The 16,602-nt window shown below is 48.0% G+C and overlaps 1 protein-coding gene across 3 annotated transcripts in view; it reads left to right on the top strand.

The window, feature by feature from the left end:
• The window catches only part of PNOC (prepronociceptin), a 32,362-nt gene extending 16,767 nt beyond the window's left edge, over positions 1–15,595 (top strand). For 2 of the 3 annotated variants that reach the window (XM_070794417.1, XM_019965647.2), the window contains 2 exons: positions 10,225–10,618; positions 15,172–15,595. In XM_070794417.1, the coding sequence (XP_070650518.1) occupies positions 10,225–10,618; positions 15,172–15,257 (480 nt within the window). In that variant the 3' untranslated portion in view covers positions 15,258–15,595. Of the gene's footprint in view, positions 1–10,224; positions 10,677–15,171 lie in introns of all 3 variants that reach the window. The other variant, XM_019965648.2, reaches the window with a different exon arrangement.
• The last annotated feature ends 1,007 nt before the right edge of the window (positions 15,596–16,602 follow it).

Here is a 16,602-nt window from a genome sequence, read left to right as displayed (position 1 = left end):
CCCACCCAGGGTGCTGTTTTGTTCCTATTATTAAAAGCATTCACACTCATTCTAGAGAATTTGGCAAATTCCAAGAACTATGAAAAGAAAAAATTAAAGTCACCTTTAATCTCACCGGTCAGAGAAAAAAATCTTAGTTTTTTCACTTGCTGTTTTATACCAAGATAAGTTTCCCGTTATTAGCATTATTTTAAGTATACTTGGCTTAACCAATCCCTCCTGCTGAGCATGTAAGTTGTCCTCCAGTTTTGATGTTATAGACAATTCTACAGTGAACACCTACGTGCTGTCTTGTATTTATTTGAGCACTAAATTTCACTAAGTCAGCTGCTTTCTCCACTGCTTTCATTACCGTTTAAATAGTTATTCCTTTCCTACTAAATCCAATATAACTCGATTACTTTTTCTTTGTAGTCAAGAGAACTCCTTTCAAAAGATGTCATGTTTGGAACTCCTCAATCTTAAGAGCCACCTTTTCCCTCCTGTCCCTTGAGGCAAGTGTACAAATATAGAAACCAAGTACTCACATTGGGCTGACACACAGACATGAACAGACACAGCCCCCTGACCCACCAAAGCACCACGCTCCTCCCATGCCACCTCAGTGGCTTTCGAGCCTGTTTTCTGAACAGTAATAACCATGAAATCATGAAGAAGCATCCCGAGAACCCATTCAAATTCATCCATTCTCCTCCTCCAGTCATTGTGGGTTTTCTGAGCACCTACTATGCACCAAGCACCTACTATGCGCCAAGCACTGGGCTAGACCAAGGGCCCCAAGGCGATCAGACAGATAGTGGGAGAGAAGAACCCACAATCCTTTCCTGAGAGTAATTACTGAGCAATGGGGAAGCAAGAGCAGTGGACCCCAACCTAGTCTAGAGCGGTGGAGGGGGCTTTGGGAGGAACTGAAGCCTCTAAGGAGACCTTAAGATGGTCAAAGAGGCAGGGAGTGAGCCCAGGTGCCCAGGTAATGAGGGAGGCACAGAGTGGGGGAGGAGCGCACATGCGCAAATGCCTTTTGGGGGGAGGGGAGTGGCATGTAAAGAATTGAGGCAAGCTGGATTTGGCTAGAACACAGAAGACCCACATGCCTTTTCTGTGCAGGCCAGAGAGGCTTAAAATTTGACCCAAAACAAAACACTTTCCCGTGGTCTCAGTCAACAGAGCAGACCGGTAGTTCACAGGTAAACCAGTGAAGGAGCTGATAAAGGAATAATCTCATCATTGTCACACTCTTGACAAAGACTGAAAGTTGTACACAATTCCTAAATCACAAGTTTTAACTGCAACCCTATATCTCCCACTCCAAGAAGCATGAAGATATGTGTACACCCATGTTTATGGCAGCATTACTCACGATAGTCAAAAGGTAGAAAAGACTCAAATGACCGACGAGAGACGGATGGATAAACAAAACATGGTCAATGCGGACAATGGAATATTATGCAGCTTTTAAAAAGGAAGGGAATTGTGATACAGGCTACATCATGGATGAGCCCTGAAGATGTATGCTGTCACAAAACGACAAATACTGTAGGATTGCACTTACCTGCAGTTCAAGACCAGTCAAGACTCAGAGACAGAAAGTAGAATGGGGCTGCCAAGAGCTGGGGAAACAGGGAGAGGGGAGTTAGTGTTTAATAAATACCAAGTTTCAGTTTGGGAGAACGAAAAATTTCTAGAGATGGGAGCAAGGGTTGATGGTAACCCAACAAAGTGAATGTACTTAATGCCACTGAGATGTACTCTTAAAAATGGTTCCAGTGTAAATTTGATGGTATTTGGATTTTACAATAGAAAAAAAAGTATTTGGAGCTCAACTGTAAGGATAACACTGAGGCTGCACTAGTTTTTTCTTTTTTTCCACAAATTTAGGTAACTTGTCGAGAGCAAACATCATGCCTGACTGTGAAGCACTGTGATGTTCCGGCTCCCGGGACACCTTGACCTTGGGTGCCAATTGTAAGATGACAGAGGCCACCAGGGCAGGTTCCCTCCAGCCTCCTTATTGTCACCTCAGGATCTGTGCTTCTGCTCCTTCTTCCCTCTTCCTGTGTATCACTGATTTTCCTGCTGGAAATTCTTTTTTCCCATCTCCCACTTGCTCTTTCCTTCCCTTTGTTGTCCTGTTTTTGGAAGAGTATCCCCATTTGCAACTTGGACCCCCTCACAGTTGCCTCGCCCCTTTGCTGTGCTCGAGCTCAGTTGCTCAGTGGTATCTGCCCGCATGGGCTGTAGCCCGCCAGGCTCCTCTGTCCATGGGATTCTCCAGGCAAGAATACTGGTGTGGGTTGCCATTTCCTTCTCCAGGGGACCTCCCCTACCCCGTGACTCGAACCCGTGTCTCCTGCACTGCAGGCAGATTCTTTAACGCTGCCCCACCTGGGAAGCCCGCCTTAACTCCTTAGCCAATCTCCAAGGTCACCAGCAGTTTCTAACCACAGAAGCCTTCGCCAATGTGCAGGCTTCCCCTCCTCGTCCTCTCTGGTGAACCCCGCTCTCTTCTCCACTCTGACTCTTCCTTTTCTGCCTCCTGTTAGAGCCCCATTTCTCTTCCTGCCCCCTCCAAACACAAGTGATAACCAAGATTCCCTGTTCTTACCTCCATGTCCTTTCTTCTTCCCAGCGTCTGCTTTCCCCAGGCAGCAGGTACACTTTTTGCCTCCTCTCTGCTGGGATCCCATCACTTTCCATAGTTCCTGGGAAATCCATGCTTCCCTTCCCTCCCCACAGCTCCAAGAACCTGTCCTGCCATCTTGCTCATGCCTCCGACTCCTCCCCCAGCCAATAAGCCCTTCACTGCTACTCAGGAGAGGATGCCTTGCTGATTCCCCACCAGCCCCCAATTGAGCCAGCCCTTAGCACCTTTGTTCTCTGACAATCACTTGCATCTGCTGGGCTATCTCTTAGGTGCTTCTTTGCCAATTAATCTGGGCTTCTCCAGCACACAGTACAGTGTGGCACAGGGCAGTACTCAATAAACAGGTCCCGTGGAAACCGGAGGGCTTCCCAGATGGTGCTAGTGGGAACCCGCCTGCCAATGCAGGAGATGAAAGAGATACAGGTTCGAACCCTGGGTCTGGAATATTCCCTGGAGGAGGAAATGGCAACCCCCTCCAATATTCTTGCCGAGAGAATCCCATGGACAGAGGAGCCTGATGGGCTACAGTCCGTGGAGTCACAAAGAGTTGGACACGACGGAAATGACTTCGCATGCAAGCACAGGGAAACTGTAACATTCCAAGGCCTTTTAGTCTCCTAACGGGTGCAGATGCTTTAGAGGTTTTGCACAGGTGTCTTTCAAAGCCAGGAAGGAATTTGGAGCTAGTTTCTATTTCTCCGTAGCATCTTAAATCTCTGGGATCTGGAAAACACTAAGAAAATGGCCAGTTCCCACTTCAGAGTGATGGATGACCTCTTGCAAGTGCCTGTTGACCCCCAGAGGACCTGGTTGCCTGGGTGTTTCTAGCTTATATTCACTTTTAACCTATTTTTTTTTAAGTTTTATGAAATGCCTAGAATCGAGACAACCACATCTCACTTCCAAATCTTGCAACCCTTGACTATGTCCTCTCTGTGAAAGATGGGAGGACTCAGATATTTAGGCAAGGGTCACTGTCCGCCCCCACCCCAATCCTTCCACCAAATGATGGGATCCCAATATATTCCCAGGACCTTCCGGACCCTTGGCTTCATCAGGAATTTCATTTGTTCTCCCTCCAGGGCAATGGTCCAAGCATGCCTGCCTTTTTGTTAGACTATCATTTTGGTAAGTAAATGACTAGCACACAAGCCAAATGATTGGAAAGTCCTGGGCTTTCAGCTAATTGAGAATGATACTTACCCTACCAGCTTACGAAGAAAAAAGCTAGATTCACCGAGTTATTTTAGTGACCAAGAAGAAGGTAACTCCCAAGAAAGTTCTGCTTTGTTGTTGTAGTAGTTTAGTTACTCAGTCATGTCCAACTCTTTGCGACCTCACAGACTGTAGCCCAACAGGCTCCTCTGTCCATGGGATTTCCCAGGCAAGAAAACTGGAGGGGGTTGCCATTTCCTTCTCCAGGCAATCTTCCAGACCCAGGGATCAAACCCGTATCTCCTGCATTGGCAGGCAGATTCTTTACCCCTGAGCCACCAGGGAAGCCAAGAAAGATCTAGGGAAACTTATTTAAATTCCCTAAAACTCTATTAACAGCAGAAGAGTTACTACTTCTGGTAGTTTCTGTCTTCATTACACAGAAAATCTTAGTAGTTGACTTGCCCTGCTGCTGCTGCTGCTGCTGCTAAGTTGCTTCAGTCGTGTCTGACTCTGTGTGACACCATAGACGGCAGCCCACCAGGCTCCCCCGTCCCTGGAATTCTCCAGGCAAGAACACTGGAGTGGGTTGCCATTTTCTTCTCCAATGCATGAAAGTGAAGAGTGAAAATGAAGTCGCTCAGTCGTGTCTGATTCTTAGCGACCCCATGGACTGCAGCCTTCCAGGCTCCTCCGTCCATGGGATTTTCCAGGCAAGAGTACTGGAGTGGGTGCCATCGCCTTCTCCCCTGACTTGCCCTAGGAGTTCCTAACACATTTTTCTTTTGTGCTGCGCATCTGCTGGCCCACTAACATTGGCTCTCTGATATACTGGCAGAACCTCCCAAAGCAAATAGGTCCCAAGTGTCTCTTGGTCAGAAGTGGCTGGATTCCTTAGAGGCAGAAACATGACAATCTGAATGAATTGTTTATTTTCCTTCTGTAGGGCTCACTAATCTTTGATCCTAGACATTCAGATGACCCTTTGCTCATTGACTTCCCTCCCCCATGCAAAGCCCAGCTTTACAGATCAATTTGGCATCAATCTGGGACTTTCCAGATGCTCCTCCATGCTGTGTCTGAATATAGCAATGTCATCAGAGTGGGCTGTGAAAACGTGTCCAGCTCACTTAATGGGCCATTAACCCATCTCTGCAAACAGGCTGGTGAGTCCCTCAGACCAGAGAGTGTAGTCAGTAAGCTCATATGCCCATCTGGTGCTACAAATGTTGCCATCAATTTGGATTCCTCATTTTTTTTTGCCCCAAAACCTTCTCCTAAATCAGGAATTAAGATCCGTTTTTTAGTACCTAATCATCTAACAGTATGTTGAGTCTCGGTAACAGCTATACATCTGGTTTGATCATAGAATTTCATTTCCTCTGATTGACATGCAATATAATTACCATCTGGGCTTAGAAACCCAGGGGCTTGCAGAAGATCTTAGAGACTCTAGGCTTAACAGTTTCCACTCGTTCCTGTAAATGGACAGAGCAGAACAAGGCAACGAGCACTTTGAGGATCCTATCCATGTGAGGACTGAACCAAGTGTGTTCAAAAGTCCTTTTGAGTCCAACAAGTCTACGCTTATGACCTCACAAGTCACGCTGGGACTTGAACCCAGCAAAACCCCAGGATGGAACTTGAACCCACTCCTTTTTTTTTTTTTTTTTTTAATGTGACTGCTCCAGGTCTTAGTTGCAGCACACTGGAGTTTTCATTCTCACATGTTAGATTTTCACTGTGGCATGTGGGAGTGAGTGTGTGCTCAGTCACTCAATCGAGTCTGACTCTTTTTGGCCCCATGGACTGTAGCCCTCTAGGCTCTTCGGTCATGGGATTCTCTAGGCAAGAATACTGGAGTGGGTTGCCATTTCCTCTTCCAAGGGATCTTCCTGACAGAGGGATCAATAGCCACGTTTCCTGTGCCTCCCTCATTGGCAGGCAGATTCTTTACCAAGGAGCCACCTGGGAAGCCCTTAGTAGCAGGATGAGGGATCTAATTTCCTGACCAGGGATGGAACCCAAGTGTCCTGTATTGGGAGTGCAGAGTCTTAACCACTGAACAACCAGGAAAGCCACTGTCTTTTAATTGAAATTGCACACCTGGTCTCAGGACTTAATGAAGCTTAGATTCTTTATGTCTCCTTGCACAAAGAATTCCGTAAGAGACAAAGTGATAGGTAAGAAGTGGATTTATTTAGAGATACACATTCCATAGACAGAATGCAGTCTGTCTCAAAAGGAGGGAATGGCCCTAGAAGAAATACATTTCACAGAGTGTGGGCCATCTCAGAAGGCAAGAGGCCCCAGAACATGGGGTGGTTAGTTTTTATGGGCTGGGTGATTTCATGGGCTAATGAGTAGGAGAATTATTCGAGTTATTTTGGAAAAGGGGTAGAGATTTTCTGGAATTGGGCCGCCGCCCACTTTTTGATCTTTTACGATCAGCCTCTGAACTTTCATGGTGCCTGTAGTTGTGTCATTTATCACAGTGCTAATATCACAGCGAGCATATGAAGAGGCTCAAGGTTCACTGGAAGTCGAATCTTCCGCCATCTTTTATCTACTCATTAGCCCATGAAATCACCCAGCCCATAAAAACTAACCACCAGTTTATGTCGTATCCTCTAGGGCTATGTCATTTGATTAGAGGTTTTATCCTTCCCGCTTCCCTCCTATTTCACTTCTACTGACTTTCCCGGTGTTACCCATGCTTTCTGCTTCCTCCTTGACTCTGTAGAGTAGGGTTTCTCAGACTCTGTGGATATATTAAGCTGGATAATTATTTGTTGGGGTGCGGGGTGGGCTGTCCCTTACATTACAGGTTGTTTGCCAGTGTTCTTGTGAAATGGAGCCGGACCCTGGGGGTCCTCCTGGGTACAAGTCCTTTCTGTGTCCCCCAATTCTTGTTTGTAGGAAATAGGTCTCCTTCAGTCTCCTGAACCTGCCCTGAGTTCCAAAGGGAAGTTGCTAATCAGGGAAGGTAGGGGATGCCAAGAGCAGGGAGGAGCAGTCAAAAAATAGTGCAGCCACTCTTGGTTTCCCTCAAGGAATATACATAACAATACCTTTGTGTTCAAAGGGCTGACTCATTAGAAAAGACCAGGATACTGGAAAAGTTGGAGGCAGGAAAAGAAGGGGATGATGGAGGATGAGATGATTGGATGGCGGCACCGACTCAATGGACGTGAGTTTGAGAAAACTCTGGGAGGTGGTGAAGGACAGGGAAGCCTGGCGTGCTGCAGTCTGTGGGTTGCAGAGTCAGACACAACTTAGCGACTGAATGATGACAACGACCTTTGAATTCCTCTGTGGGACCTACGGCCCCCACCCAGGTGGATGATGGTAACTTCAGGCTGAGCACAAGATTCCTGGAACATCTGTTACCACCAGCCATTCAGAACAAAGTCACACACCCTGCAGCCTTCACCCCATATCTTGCCTATAAAAACTTCTCCACGAAATCCATCAAGGAGTTCGGGGCTTTTGAATAGGAGTCACCTGTTCACCTTGCTTCACAGCACCCCCAAGAGGAAATCAGGCAGAGAGGGTGGAAAGCAGACGGCGGACTCACATGCTGACCAGGTGGAGAGACAGGGTCCTGAGAAGGGGGATTCTGGAGAGGTGCCCAGGGCTCTACACCTGAACCAGCTGGGGAGTAAGGTGATGTTCAGAGAGAGAGACAGAGCAAAAAGATAGACTTGGGGTGGAAAAAAGTAGGAGTGAAGTACTGATATATATGCTACAATCAGTATTTCATTCAAACCTGTTCCACACATACTGAAAAAGTATATCAGAAAAGAATTAAAGTCACCTGCTAGTAATAAACACCTGAAGTGACACCTTTAATAAGATGGAGATTTAGGAGTTCTCAGGTGGCTCAGTGGTAAAGAATCCACCTGCCAATGTAGGAGACTCGGGTCCTATCCCTGAGTCGGGAAGATCCCCTGGAGGAGGAAAAGGCAACTCACTGCTGTGTTCTTGCCTGGGAAATCCCGCGGACAGAGAGGAGCCTGCTGGGCTACAGTCTGTGGGGTCGCAAAAGAGTTGGACGAAACTTAGCAACTAAACAACAGTACCTGGTAGTCCACCGGTAGGATTCGGGCTTTCACTGCTGTGACATGGGTTCAGTCCCTGGTTGGGGAACTGAGATCCCACAAGCTGCGCCGTGTGTCCCCCGCCCACCAAAAGATGGAGATTTGATTCCTCACACAGAAGTCAGGAGGAGAAAGTGGGAGATGCTCAAGTGGAGGCCTGAGCATGACCACATCTTGGAGAAGCTTGGCAGCAACAAAAGGAGGGCAGGGTCAGAGTGGTAAAGGCAATCAGGAGAAGTCAGACTGAAGGACACGTTTTGAGGATTTGGTGGAACAGCTGTTGAAGCCTGTGATTTAAGCTGCATGCGTATCTCACTACTCGGTTAGAGATCAAGTTGGAAACCTTGCTCATAGAGGCACATGTACCACTCTGAACACCCAGGTGGGAGTGTTTGCTCCCCAGAGAGCCCCAATGGGGCACACATGCATCTTCTCACATCCTGCACCTGTCCAACCAGAGCAGTAACTCCTGATGCTCTGTAAGCCAGGCACGGGCTCCTTGGTTTGGGGCTGTCTTGGTAGTCCAGTGTTAAGACTCCAAGCTTCCAATGCAGTGGGTGCAGGTTTGATCCCTGGTCCAGGAACTAAGATCCCACATGATGCATGGTACAGCCAAAAAAAGTAAAAATTAAAAAAAAGACTCCAAGGTTTGATGAAGGGCTCTGCAGCTTCCTGCTCACCATGATGTCAAAGTCAGGCTGAAGTGGGGTTTTCATCTGACCCCAAAAACACAGAGAGGAGTGTTCGGGGTGAAGTGTGCTTGGGTGCTCAGTTGTTTCCGACTCTTTGCGGCCCCACAGGCTGTAGCCCGCCAGACTCCTCTGTCCATGGGATTTTCCAGGCAAGAATACTGGAGCAGGTTCCCATTTCCTTCTCCAGGGAATCTTCCTGAACCAGGGATTGAAGCTGTGTCTCCTGTGGTTCCTGCTTTACAGGTGGATTCTTTACCACTTGAGCATCCGGGAAGCCTGAAGCCAAAACAATAGGGAAAAAAAAAAAAAAACGTGGAGGCAGAGGCTTCCAGGAGATTCCAATCAGAGATAGGAATGTGGGAGGGAAGGGTTAAGGCCAGGGCCAGTCAGGAAGGTACAGGAACATCATGGTGAGGCTGGTGGTCTGGACGAGAGGTGGGAGATGCCAGGAGAGACAGAAGCCGACGGGGTTCCTAGAGAGCTGGCAGGTCCACTGAATTGTGTTGGACAGTCCCAGATTATCCAACCTGTCTATATCCCAAAGGGTCTTAACCCCCCTTTTCTACTTTTTTATTGGTGTATAGTTGATTTACAATGTTGTATTAATTTCTGCTCTACAGCAAGGTGACTCAGTTATTATATATACAAATTTTTAAATATTCTTTCCCATTATGGTTTATCCTAGGACATTGAATTTAGATCCCTATGCTATACAGTAGGACCGTGTTGTCCATTCATTCTGTATGTAATAGCTTGCATCTACTCACCCTAAACTCCCAGTCCATCCTTCCTCCACCCCCTCCTAACCCTTGGCAACCATAAGTCTGTTCTCTATTTGATCCCTATTTTCTATAACTCATGCACTGATAGTGATGATGAATGTATGCAAGGTGAAAAACGAATCACACCAAGGTTGATCTTTACCAGGTGACCTTAGAATAACCATGCAGATTTAACTGCGTGACTACATGCTTTAACATCCCCAGTTTCTTAAATCACTCTGACCTCTCCCAGGCCTGATAAGAGAACAGAATAAAATGTTTCTTTATGGATGAGCTACGATGAGCTATATTTGGCTCCAAAAACCCAACAAAGACTATAACTCTGTTTGTGCATTTTGTTAACTTGCTGGGTTACCTGGGTAACTTAACCTCACCTCTCTGAGCCCCAAATTTCTTTGTGAAATGACAGAGATGGGCCAGTTCGTTTTCTATTTCTTTCCAACTCTGAAATTCTATGAACTTAAGTAACTATATGTAAAACTGCTCCATGGTATTGAAGAGGTGCTTCAGAAGCTCTTGCATCGATTGGTACCAAAATAGATCATGCATGCATGCTCAGTCATGTCTTGACTCTTTGTGACCCCATGGATTGTAGCCTGCCAGGCTCCTCTGTCCATGGGATTATCCCAGCAAGAATACTTCAGCTGTTGCCATTTCCTCCTCCAGGGAATCTTCCCGATCCAGGGATCCAACCTGCACCTCCTGCTTCTCCTGTACTGTCAGGCGGATTCTTCACCACTGAGCAATCTGGGAAGCCCTAAAATAGACAGCAAAAGTACTTGATCTCCTCATTGCCTTGGACTAACAGATGTCCCTGGTCTTTCTCTTTCCTCCAACCTCTTTCTTGGCAGATGTGCATCCTTGAGTGTGAAGAGAAGGCCTTCACCAGCCCTCTCTGGACTCCATGCACCAAGGTCATGGCCAGGGGCTCCTGGCAGCTCAGCCCTGCTGACCCAGACCACGTGGCAGCTGCTCTGGACCAGCCCAGAGCCTCTGAGATGCAGCATCTGAAGCGAATGCCCCGGGTCAGGAGCCTCTTTCAAAGGCAGAAGAGGACAGAGCCCGGCCTGGAGGAGGTGGGGGAGATTGAGCAGAAACAGCTGCAGAAGCGGTTCGGGGGCTTCACCGGGGCCCGGAAGTCGGCCCGGAAGTTGGCCAACCAGAAGCGGTTCAGTGAGTTTATGCGGCAGTACCTGGTCCTGAGCATGCAGTCCAGCCAGCGTCGGCGCACCCTGCACCAGAATGGTAATGCGTAGCTGGAAGGGGAGCCCCTCCCGGCTGCACCGTCCACTTCAACCCATGAGTGAGTGGGGCCCCAATGAGCTGGGGGCAAGAAGAAATGTCCTCTACCCTGTCTTAACCTTCCTCCCCGGCGGGGGCAAACATGTTGGCACCCAAACACAGATACATGCTCCACACCACTTCCTTCAGGGGTTCAGCTCCTAGGACTGCTCCAGCCCACCTTTTTTTTTTCTTTCTGGGAGCAAAAATTTTCCTGGGATTTCTCCGAACAGCTCACCACTGTGGTGAAGAGACTGGTTACCATGGGGATAATAGTAGTGTGTTAAGATAACTAATTCCTCTATGGCTCTTCAGGAGCTTAGTTACTATGGGGACAATGAAGTGGACCAAGCCTCCTATCAGGTTGCCATAGAAACCATTCACTCACCTTTCCCCGGAGACTTTAAGGACCCAGAGGACCTGCACTTAGCCATTTGCAAAGTCTGATCTATGTCTGTGATGTTGCTGTTTCACCTTCAAAGATGGCTTAGCTGTCCTCTCCCCTCCTCCCTCTATCTCAAGGTAACTGGCTTCCATGGCAACCTTTCAACTTTCCCACTCTCCCCCAGTCAAGGAGCTCTGGTTAGGAGCAGTTCTTGTTAGGACACTTTCTGTGTTTCTTTCTGCCACACATCACTTGTTCACCTGATCACTTTGGGCTGGTGGGCTGGTGCTTTGCAGCTGATGGCACCTGAGCAAGGTTTTGAGAATCTGGCCCTAATGACCTCAGTCACTTTTAGGAGAGGGACTAAAAGGATCATAATTTTTCCTCACTTTTTGCCTCTTTCCGGGTGCCATTTCTGGTTTTTTGTTTGTTGGTTGGTTGGTTTTAATTTTTATTTATTATTTTTGGCTGCGCAGGGTCTTTGTTGCTGCTTATGGGTTTTCTCTGGTTGTGGCGATGAGGGCTACTCTCTAGTTGCAGTGCACAGGCTTCTCACTGTGGCGGCGTCTTTTGTTGCAGAGCACGGGTTCTAGGGTGTGAGAGCTTCAGTAGTTGTGGAGTACAGGCTTAGTCGCCACACAGCATGTGGGCTCTTCCTGTACTAGGGATTAACCCACGTCCCCTTCCTTGGCAGGCAGATTCTTAACCACTGGACCACCAGGAAAAGTGTCCAGGTGCCATTTCTGTCTTGTGTTTGCTTGCTTGCCCTTCCTCCTACCTCCCTGCCTGTCTGTTCTTACTCCCCCGGGCACTTGTTTATACATGTACCTACAATGCAGATCAGATCATAAATACCAGAGATCCTAACTTACTTCCCAGTCATTACAAACTCGGCTTTCCTCAGCCCATTAACCTACACATAACTTTGAGTGGCAGAGGGAACTAGCACAATGAACTTTTCTGAAAATCTAAGAGAATTCCAAGCATTAAGCATATGTGCCTTAATTCATATGTAGGAATATGATTATCTGCAGGATTTCATCTGAGCTTCCCTGGTGGCTCAGTGGTAAAGAATCTGCCTGGCAACGCAGGAGACATGGGTTCAATCCCTGTGTTGGGAAGATCCCCAGGAGGAGGAAATGGCAACCCACTCCAGTATTCTTGCCCGGAGAATCCCATGGACAGAGGAGCCTGGCAGGTTGCATGCAGTTCATGAGGTCGAAAAGAGTCAGACAGGCTCAGGCGCGCATGCGGTATCTCATATCTCTCCTTAAACAGAGAAGCTTCCCCTAACAGAATGAACTATTCAGTTGGTCAGAAACTTTGCACAAACATTATCACCCAAGTGGGGGCTTTTGCCTGACACAGAGGCATAAAAGCAAAAAGTTTGTGCATGGGCTCTTTTACTTTGCTTCCTATATGTCAAAGGTAGCCAGATGTTAATAATCCTCCTTCAATGTTTATTAATCCACATGTGAATCTTGAGCACCCACACTGCAGCAGGAAGGCAGCCCACACAACACTTTGCAGGTAGGCTAGCTTGTTTGCAAAACGCCCATTGCCAAATACGGATATATGTATTCAGTGGCGAGCCAAAGGCTGCCGTGTTTATTTTAGCAGAATGACTAATCTCTGAAGGCCCTGAATTAACCTGCACTGGTTTTGAAGTCATATTCTTGGATCCCTAATAAGCATTCATTTCTCCAAAGCCATATCTACACAGGATGTAATAAAAAATCTTTCAGAAATGGCATGGGCTGAATTCTTCCAAATCTTAAAGAAATTCTTCTTCTTTTTAAATTTTTAATTGGAGGATAATTGCTTTACAATATTGTGTTGGTTTCTGCCACATATCAACATGAGTCAGCCATAGGTATACATATGTTTCCCCCCTACTCCCGCCCCCACCAAACCTTCCCCCTAAACTTTAGAGACATTCTTCTTTAAAGGGACCATCAAGGTACCCTGAAGACACATCTAAGTCTGATCTATGACCGTTTACCTTATAAAGAGTTTCAAATCAGTCACGTTAGCAGGAATCAATTTAGTTTTTAGAAAAACTATTTGAGCCCCTATTCAGGCAATTGGTTTTTCTAGTTTTCTATTAAGCCTCCAACTGAGAGGTACTGGAACATAACAGGTAACCAGCTTCTGCCTGTGGCTTTGCTCAAGATATAAAGTTCTTGATGGAAACGCTGGTGATATTAAGCAGCTCATCTGGGTATTATCGATCACTCTCCTCCTGCGACCATCTTGCTGATTCTTTTTTCTACACATTCATGGCTGCTGAGTTCCCGTGTGGATGTGTATTTATGAGTCCCTTAAGCCTGTCTTTATTTGCCTGTACACACCCCAGCCAGCCCCACACATGCTTGAGATTTCTCCATGGCTCGGGGACTCCTATTGCCAGAGCTGTTCTGGACACCTGAGACACCCAACACCAGCCTATATTTAGAATGCTGGGCGGAACGGCGCCACCCAACACATGCGACGTGTGTGTGCGCGCTCAATCATGTCCCACTCTGTGACCTCATGGACTGCAGCCCCCCAGGCTCCTCTATCCATGGGATTCCCCAGGGAAGAATACTGGAGTGGGTTGCCACTTCCTCCTCCAGGGGATAGGACCCATGTCTCCTGTATTGGCAGGCAGGTTCCTTACCACTGAGCCACTGGGGAAGCAAACACTTGGGATAAAGAACCCTTATTCAGAAAGTGTAATGATGTCCTAGAAGGGAGGGACACTGGTATATATGGAATCGAGAAAAATGGTACAGAGGAACATATTTGCAGGGTGGGAATAGACACGGACTGTAGGGAATGGACTTGTGGACACAGCAGGGAGAGGCGAGAGGTGGCACGGATTGAGACAGCAGCATTGACTATACCCACTGCCATGTAAAACAGCCAGTGGGAAGCTGCTGTATGGCACAGGGAGCTCAGCTCAGCGCTCTGTGACGACCGAGAAGGGCGGGATGGGGCGAGATGGGAAGGAGAGAGGTTCAGGAGGGAGCAGATATCTGTATGCTTATAGCTGACTCACTTTGTTCTACGGCAAACACTAACAACATAATAAAGCAATGACACTCCAATAAAAAAATAACAAATGGAACAAAAAAAGGGACACTGGGGTGCAGGACCAGTCCTAGAGAGACCTGTGAAGAGTACGCGACTGATCCCGATACCTGCCGTCCGTTTTCCTGGCCCCATGCTCCCCTCCTGTCTTCCGCTGCCCCAGACTTTGACTTTCTAGATGGTGGAGAGTGAGCAGATTCATTCCTGGTGAGGAATCAGTGAAGTTAGCACTTGTAATAGAGCCACAAATGAGGGCTCTTTTTAGCCTGAAGAAATGAATTACTATACAGAGATTCCAAATACTGATACCAGGGATAAGAGAACTGTTTCTGGGCAGGAGGCTTCCCCTTTGTTCTCTTGGTTCTGACGCTAGATTAGGGCCAGGGAAACAGGTGTGTAGAGGGAGTCAGGGACCCCTTCTTGCTGCTTTTGGGGATAATTATGTGGATTATAAAGCTTTTTTAAAAAAACATAATTTACTTGGCCGCACTGTACAACATGTGGGATCCTAGTTTCCTGACCAGGCCCTGTACATTTAGGGCTTCCCTGGTAGCTCAGCTGGTAAAGAATTCACCTGCAAGGCAAGAGACCCCCGTTCGATTCCTGGGTTGGGAAGATCCACTGGAGATGGGATAAACTACCCACTCCAGTATTCTTGGGCTTCCCTGGTGGCTCAGACGGTAAAGAATCCACCTGCAATGCAGGAGACCCGGGTTCGATTCCTGAGCTGGGAAGATCCCCTGGAGAGTCGCATGGCAACCCACTCCAGTATTCTTACTTGCCTGGAGAATCCCCAAGGACAGAGGTGCCTGGTGGGCTACAGTGCGTGGGGTTGCAAAGAGTTGGACACGACAGCGACCAAGCACAGCACAGCAGCCCTGCATTTAGAGCACGAAATCTTAACCTCTGGAACACCAGGGAAGTCCCAGATGATAGTTTTTCTTTGCCTCCTTTCTATTTCTCAGGCACTAGGGAAAATCGAATTGAAGGGACAGAAAAACTGTCAGATTTGCCGTTTTAATCTGCCATTAATTTGTCATTTTAATTTATGTCTCTCCAGGTGTCCGGGCGATCCCCAAAGCAGCATGTCTCCAGCCCCAAACCTGCCGGCTGGGCATCAGGACGCCTCCCTCCCCAAGGCACTGAGGCGAGCTTTGCCTCCAGGCTGCCACCCCAGGGTCCTGCCCCATCTGGTTGTCTTTCCCTCCCTGACTCCTCCTGGCCCCTCCCCATTCATGGCATGTTTCATGACAGCCCTGTTGCTACATCAGAGTGTATTTTTGTAATTCCTCCAGCTAACATTTAAACGGCCCCATCTCTCCTTCTCACTCACCTCTTCCCCCTTTGAGGTGGTGGGTTCAAGGAACAGGAAATCAAGCCTGGGGTTTTGACTCGTCACTGCCGTAACTTGTTTGTAAAAGAGCTGTTCTTTTTGACCGGTTGTTTTAAACAGATATTTCTCCATTAAACTTCTACTGAGCAAATGGTTAGTAAATGGGTTGGCTGCTTCTTTAACTGAGAGCACAGACTCCAGATATACAGTCAGAGCTGCCTCTCCTGAGAGCCAGAGGCCAAACGCAGGTGACTCTGTTTTATGTCAAGTGTGTCGAGCAGGAACATCCCGACCGTGCTGGGTCCCCAGGTCCAAAGCCCGCTGCTGTGTGATTGGACCCAGCAGGCGGGATGGTGGAGGGGCCAGGCTACTGTACCCCACCCTCAGTTTCTGACTCACTAGAAAGTTGCATCTTTAACAATTTCCAGGTGATGTAGCATTTGCTGGTTTGGGACCCTCTGGATGGGGTCGAAACTAACTCAAAACATGTTAAGATGGGTAATATCAATTCAGCCAAGAATTGGCTGGTCCACCCAAATGGAGTGACTGAGGTGGGTCAAACTTCTATACAGATATATAGGGGGCCGTGGGAAATCAATAGGGAGGGTAAGGTGCTCTGTTGGGGAACTCAGGGCGGGGCGGGGGCGCCTGGTGAGGTGAGGGGTTACTGGAACCCAGTGAGGACTGTAGCTCCCTCTAGTGGTCAGGAGGGAAACAGCCACTCACTGTGCAGGCTGGTACCATCGGCGAGATTGAACTCGCTCCTTTCCAACTCTAGCCTGGCGTCTCCTGTTGGTCAGACCCAACTGGGAGCCAGAAAGTTAGGGGTGCAGCCTAACTTTTGGATGCAGTCACAAAGGTGGACCTGGGAGGGTCCAGAGCTGCAAATGGACAACGTCCAGCCCAAAGGCAGTAAACCCCTTTAAAGGAGGGGTGCAGGAAGGCAGGGTGGGGGTGGCGGGCACCGGCGGGAAATGGCAGCGATTCTTAGTCTGTCTTAGACCAAGTGGGGCAAGGACAGGGGAAGGGGGAGAAAGGGGCCCTCTAATCTACACCAAGGGGAGGGAAAGGCTAAGGACAACCTCTCCCCCAGGCTGCTGATCTAGACTGACTTGGGCAGAAATCTAGTTCTTAGGTCTTCTTCTCTGAGCAGCTTCG

This window comes from Bos indicus, chromosome 8, assembly GCF_029378745.1.
Source record: "Bos indicus isolate NIAB-ARS_2022 breed Sahiwal x Tharparkar chromosome 8, NIAB-ARS_B.indTharparkar_mat_pri_1.0, whole genome shotgun sequence".
Classification (NCBI taxonomy): domain Eukaryota; kingdom Metazoa; phylum Chordata; class Mammalia; order Artiodactyla; family Bovidae; genus Bos; species Bos indicus.
This window is presented reverse-complemented; position numbering and strand designations above follow the sequence as displayed.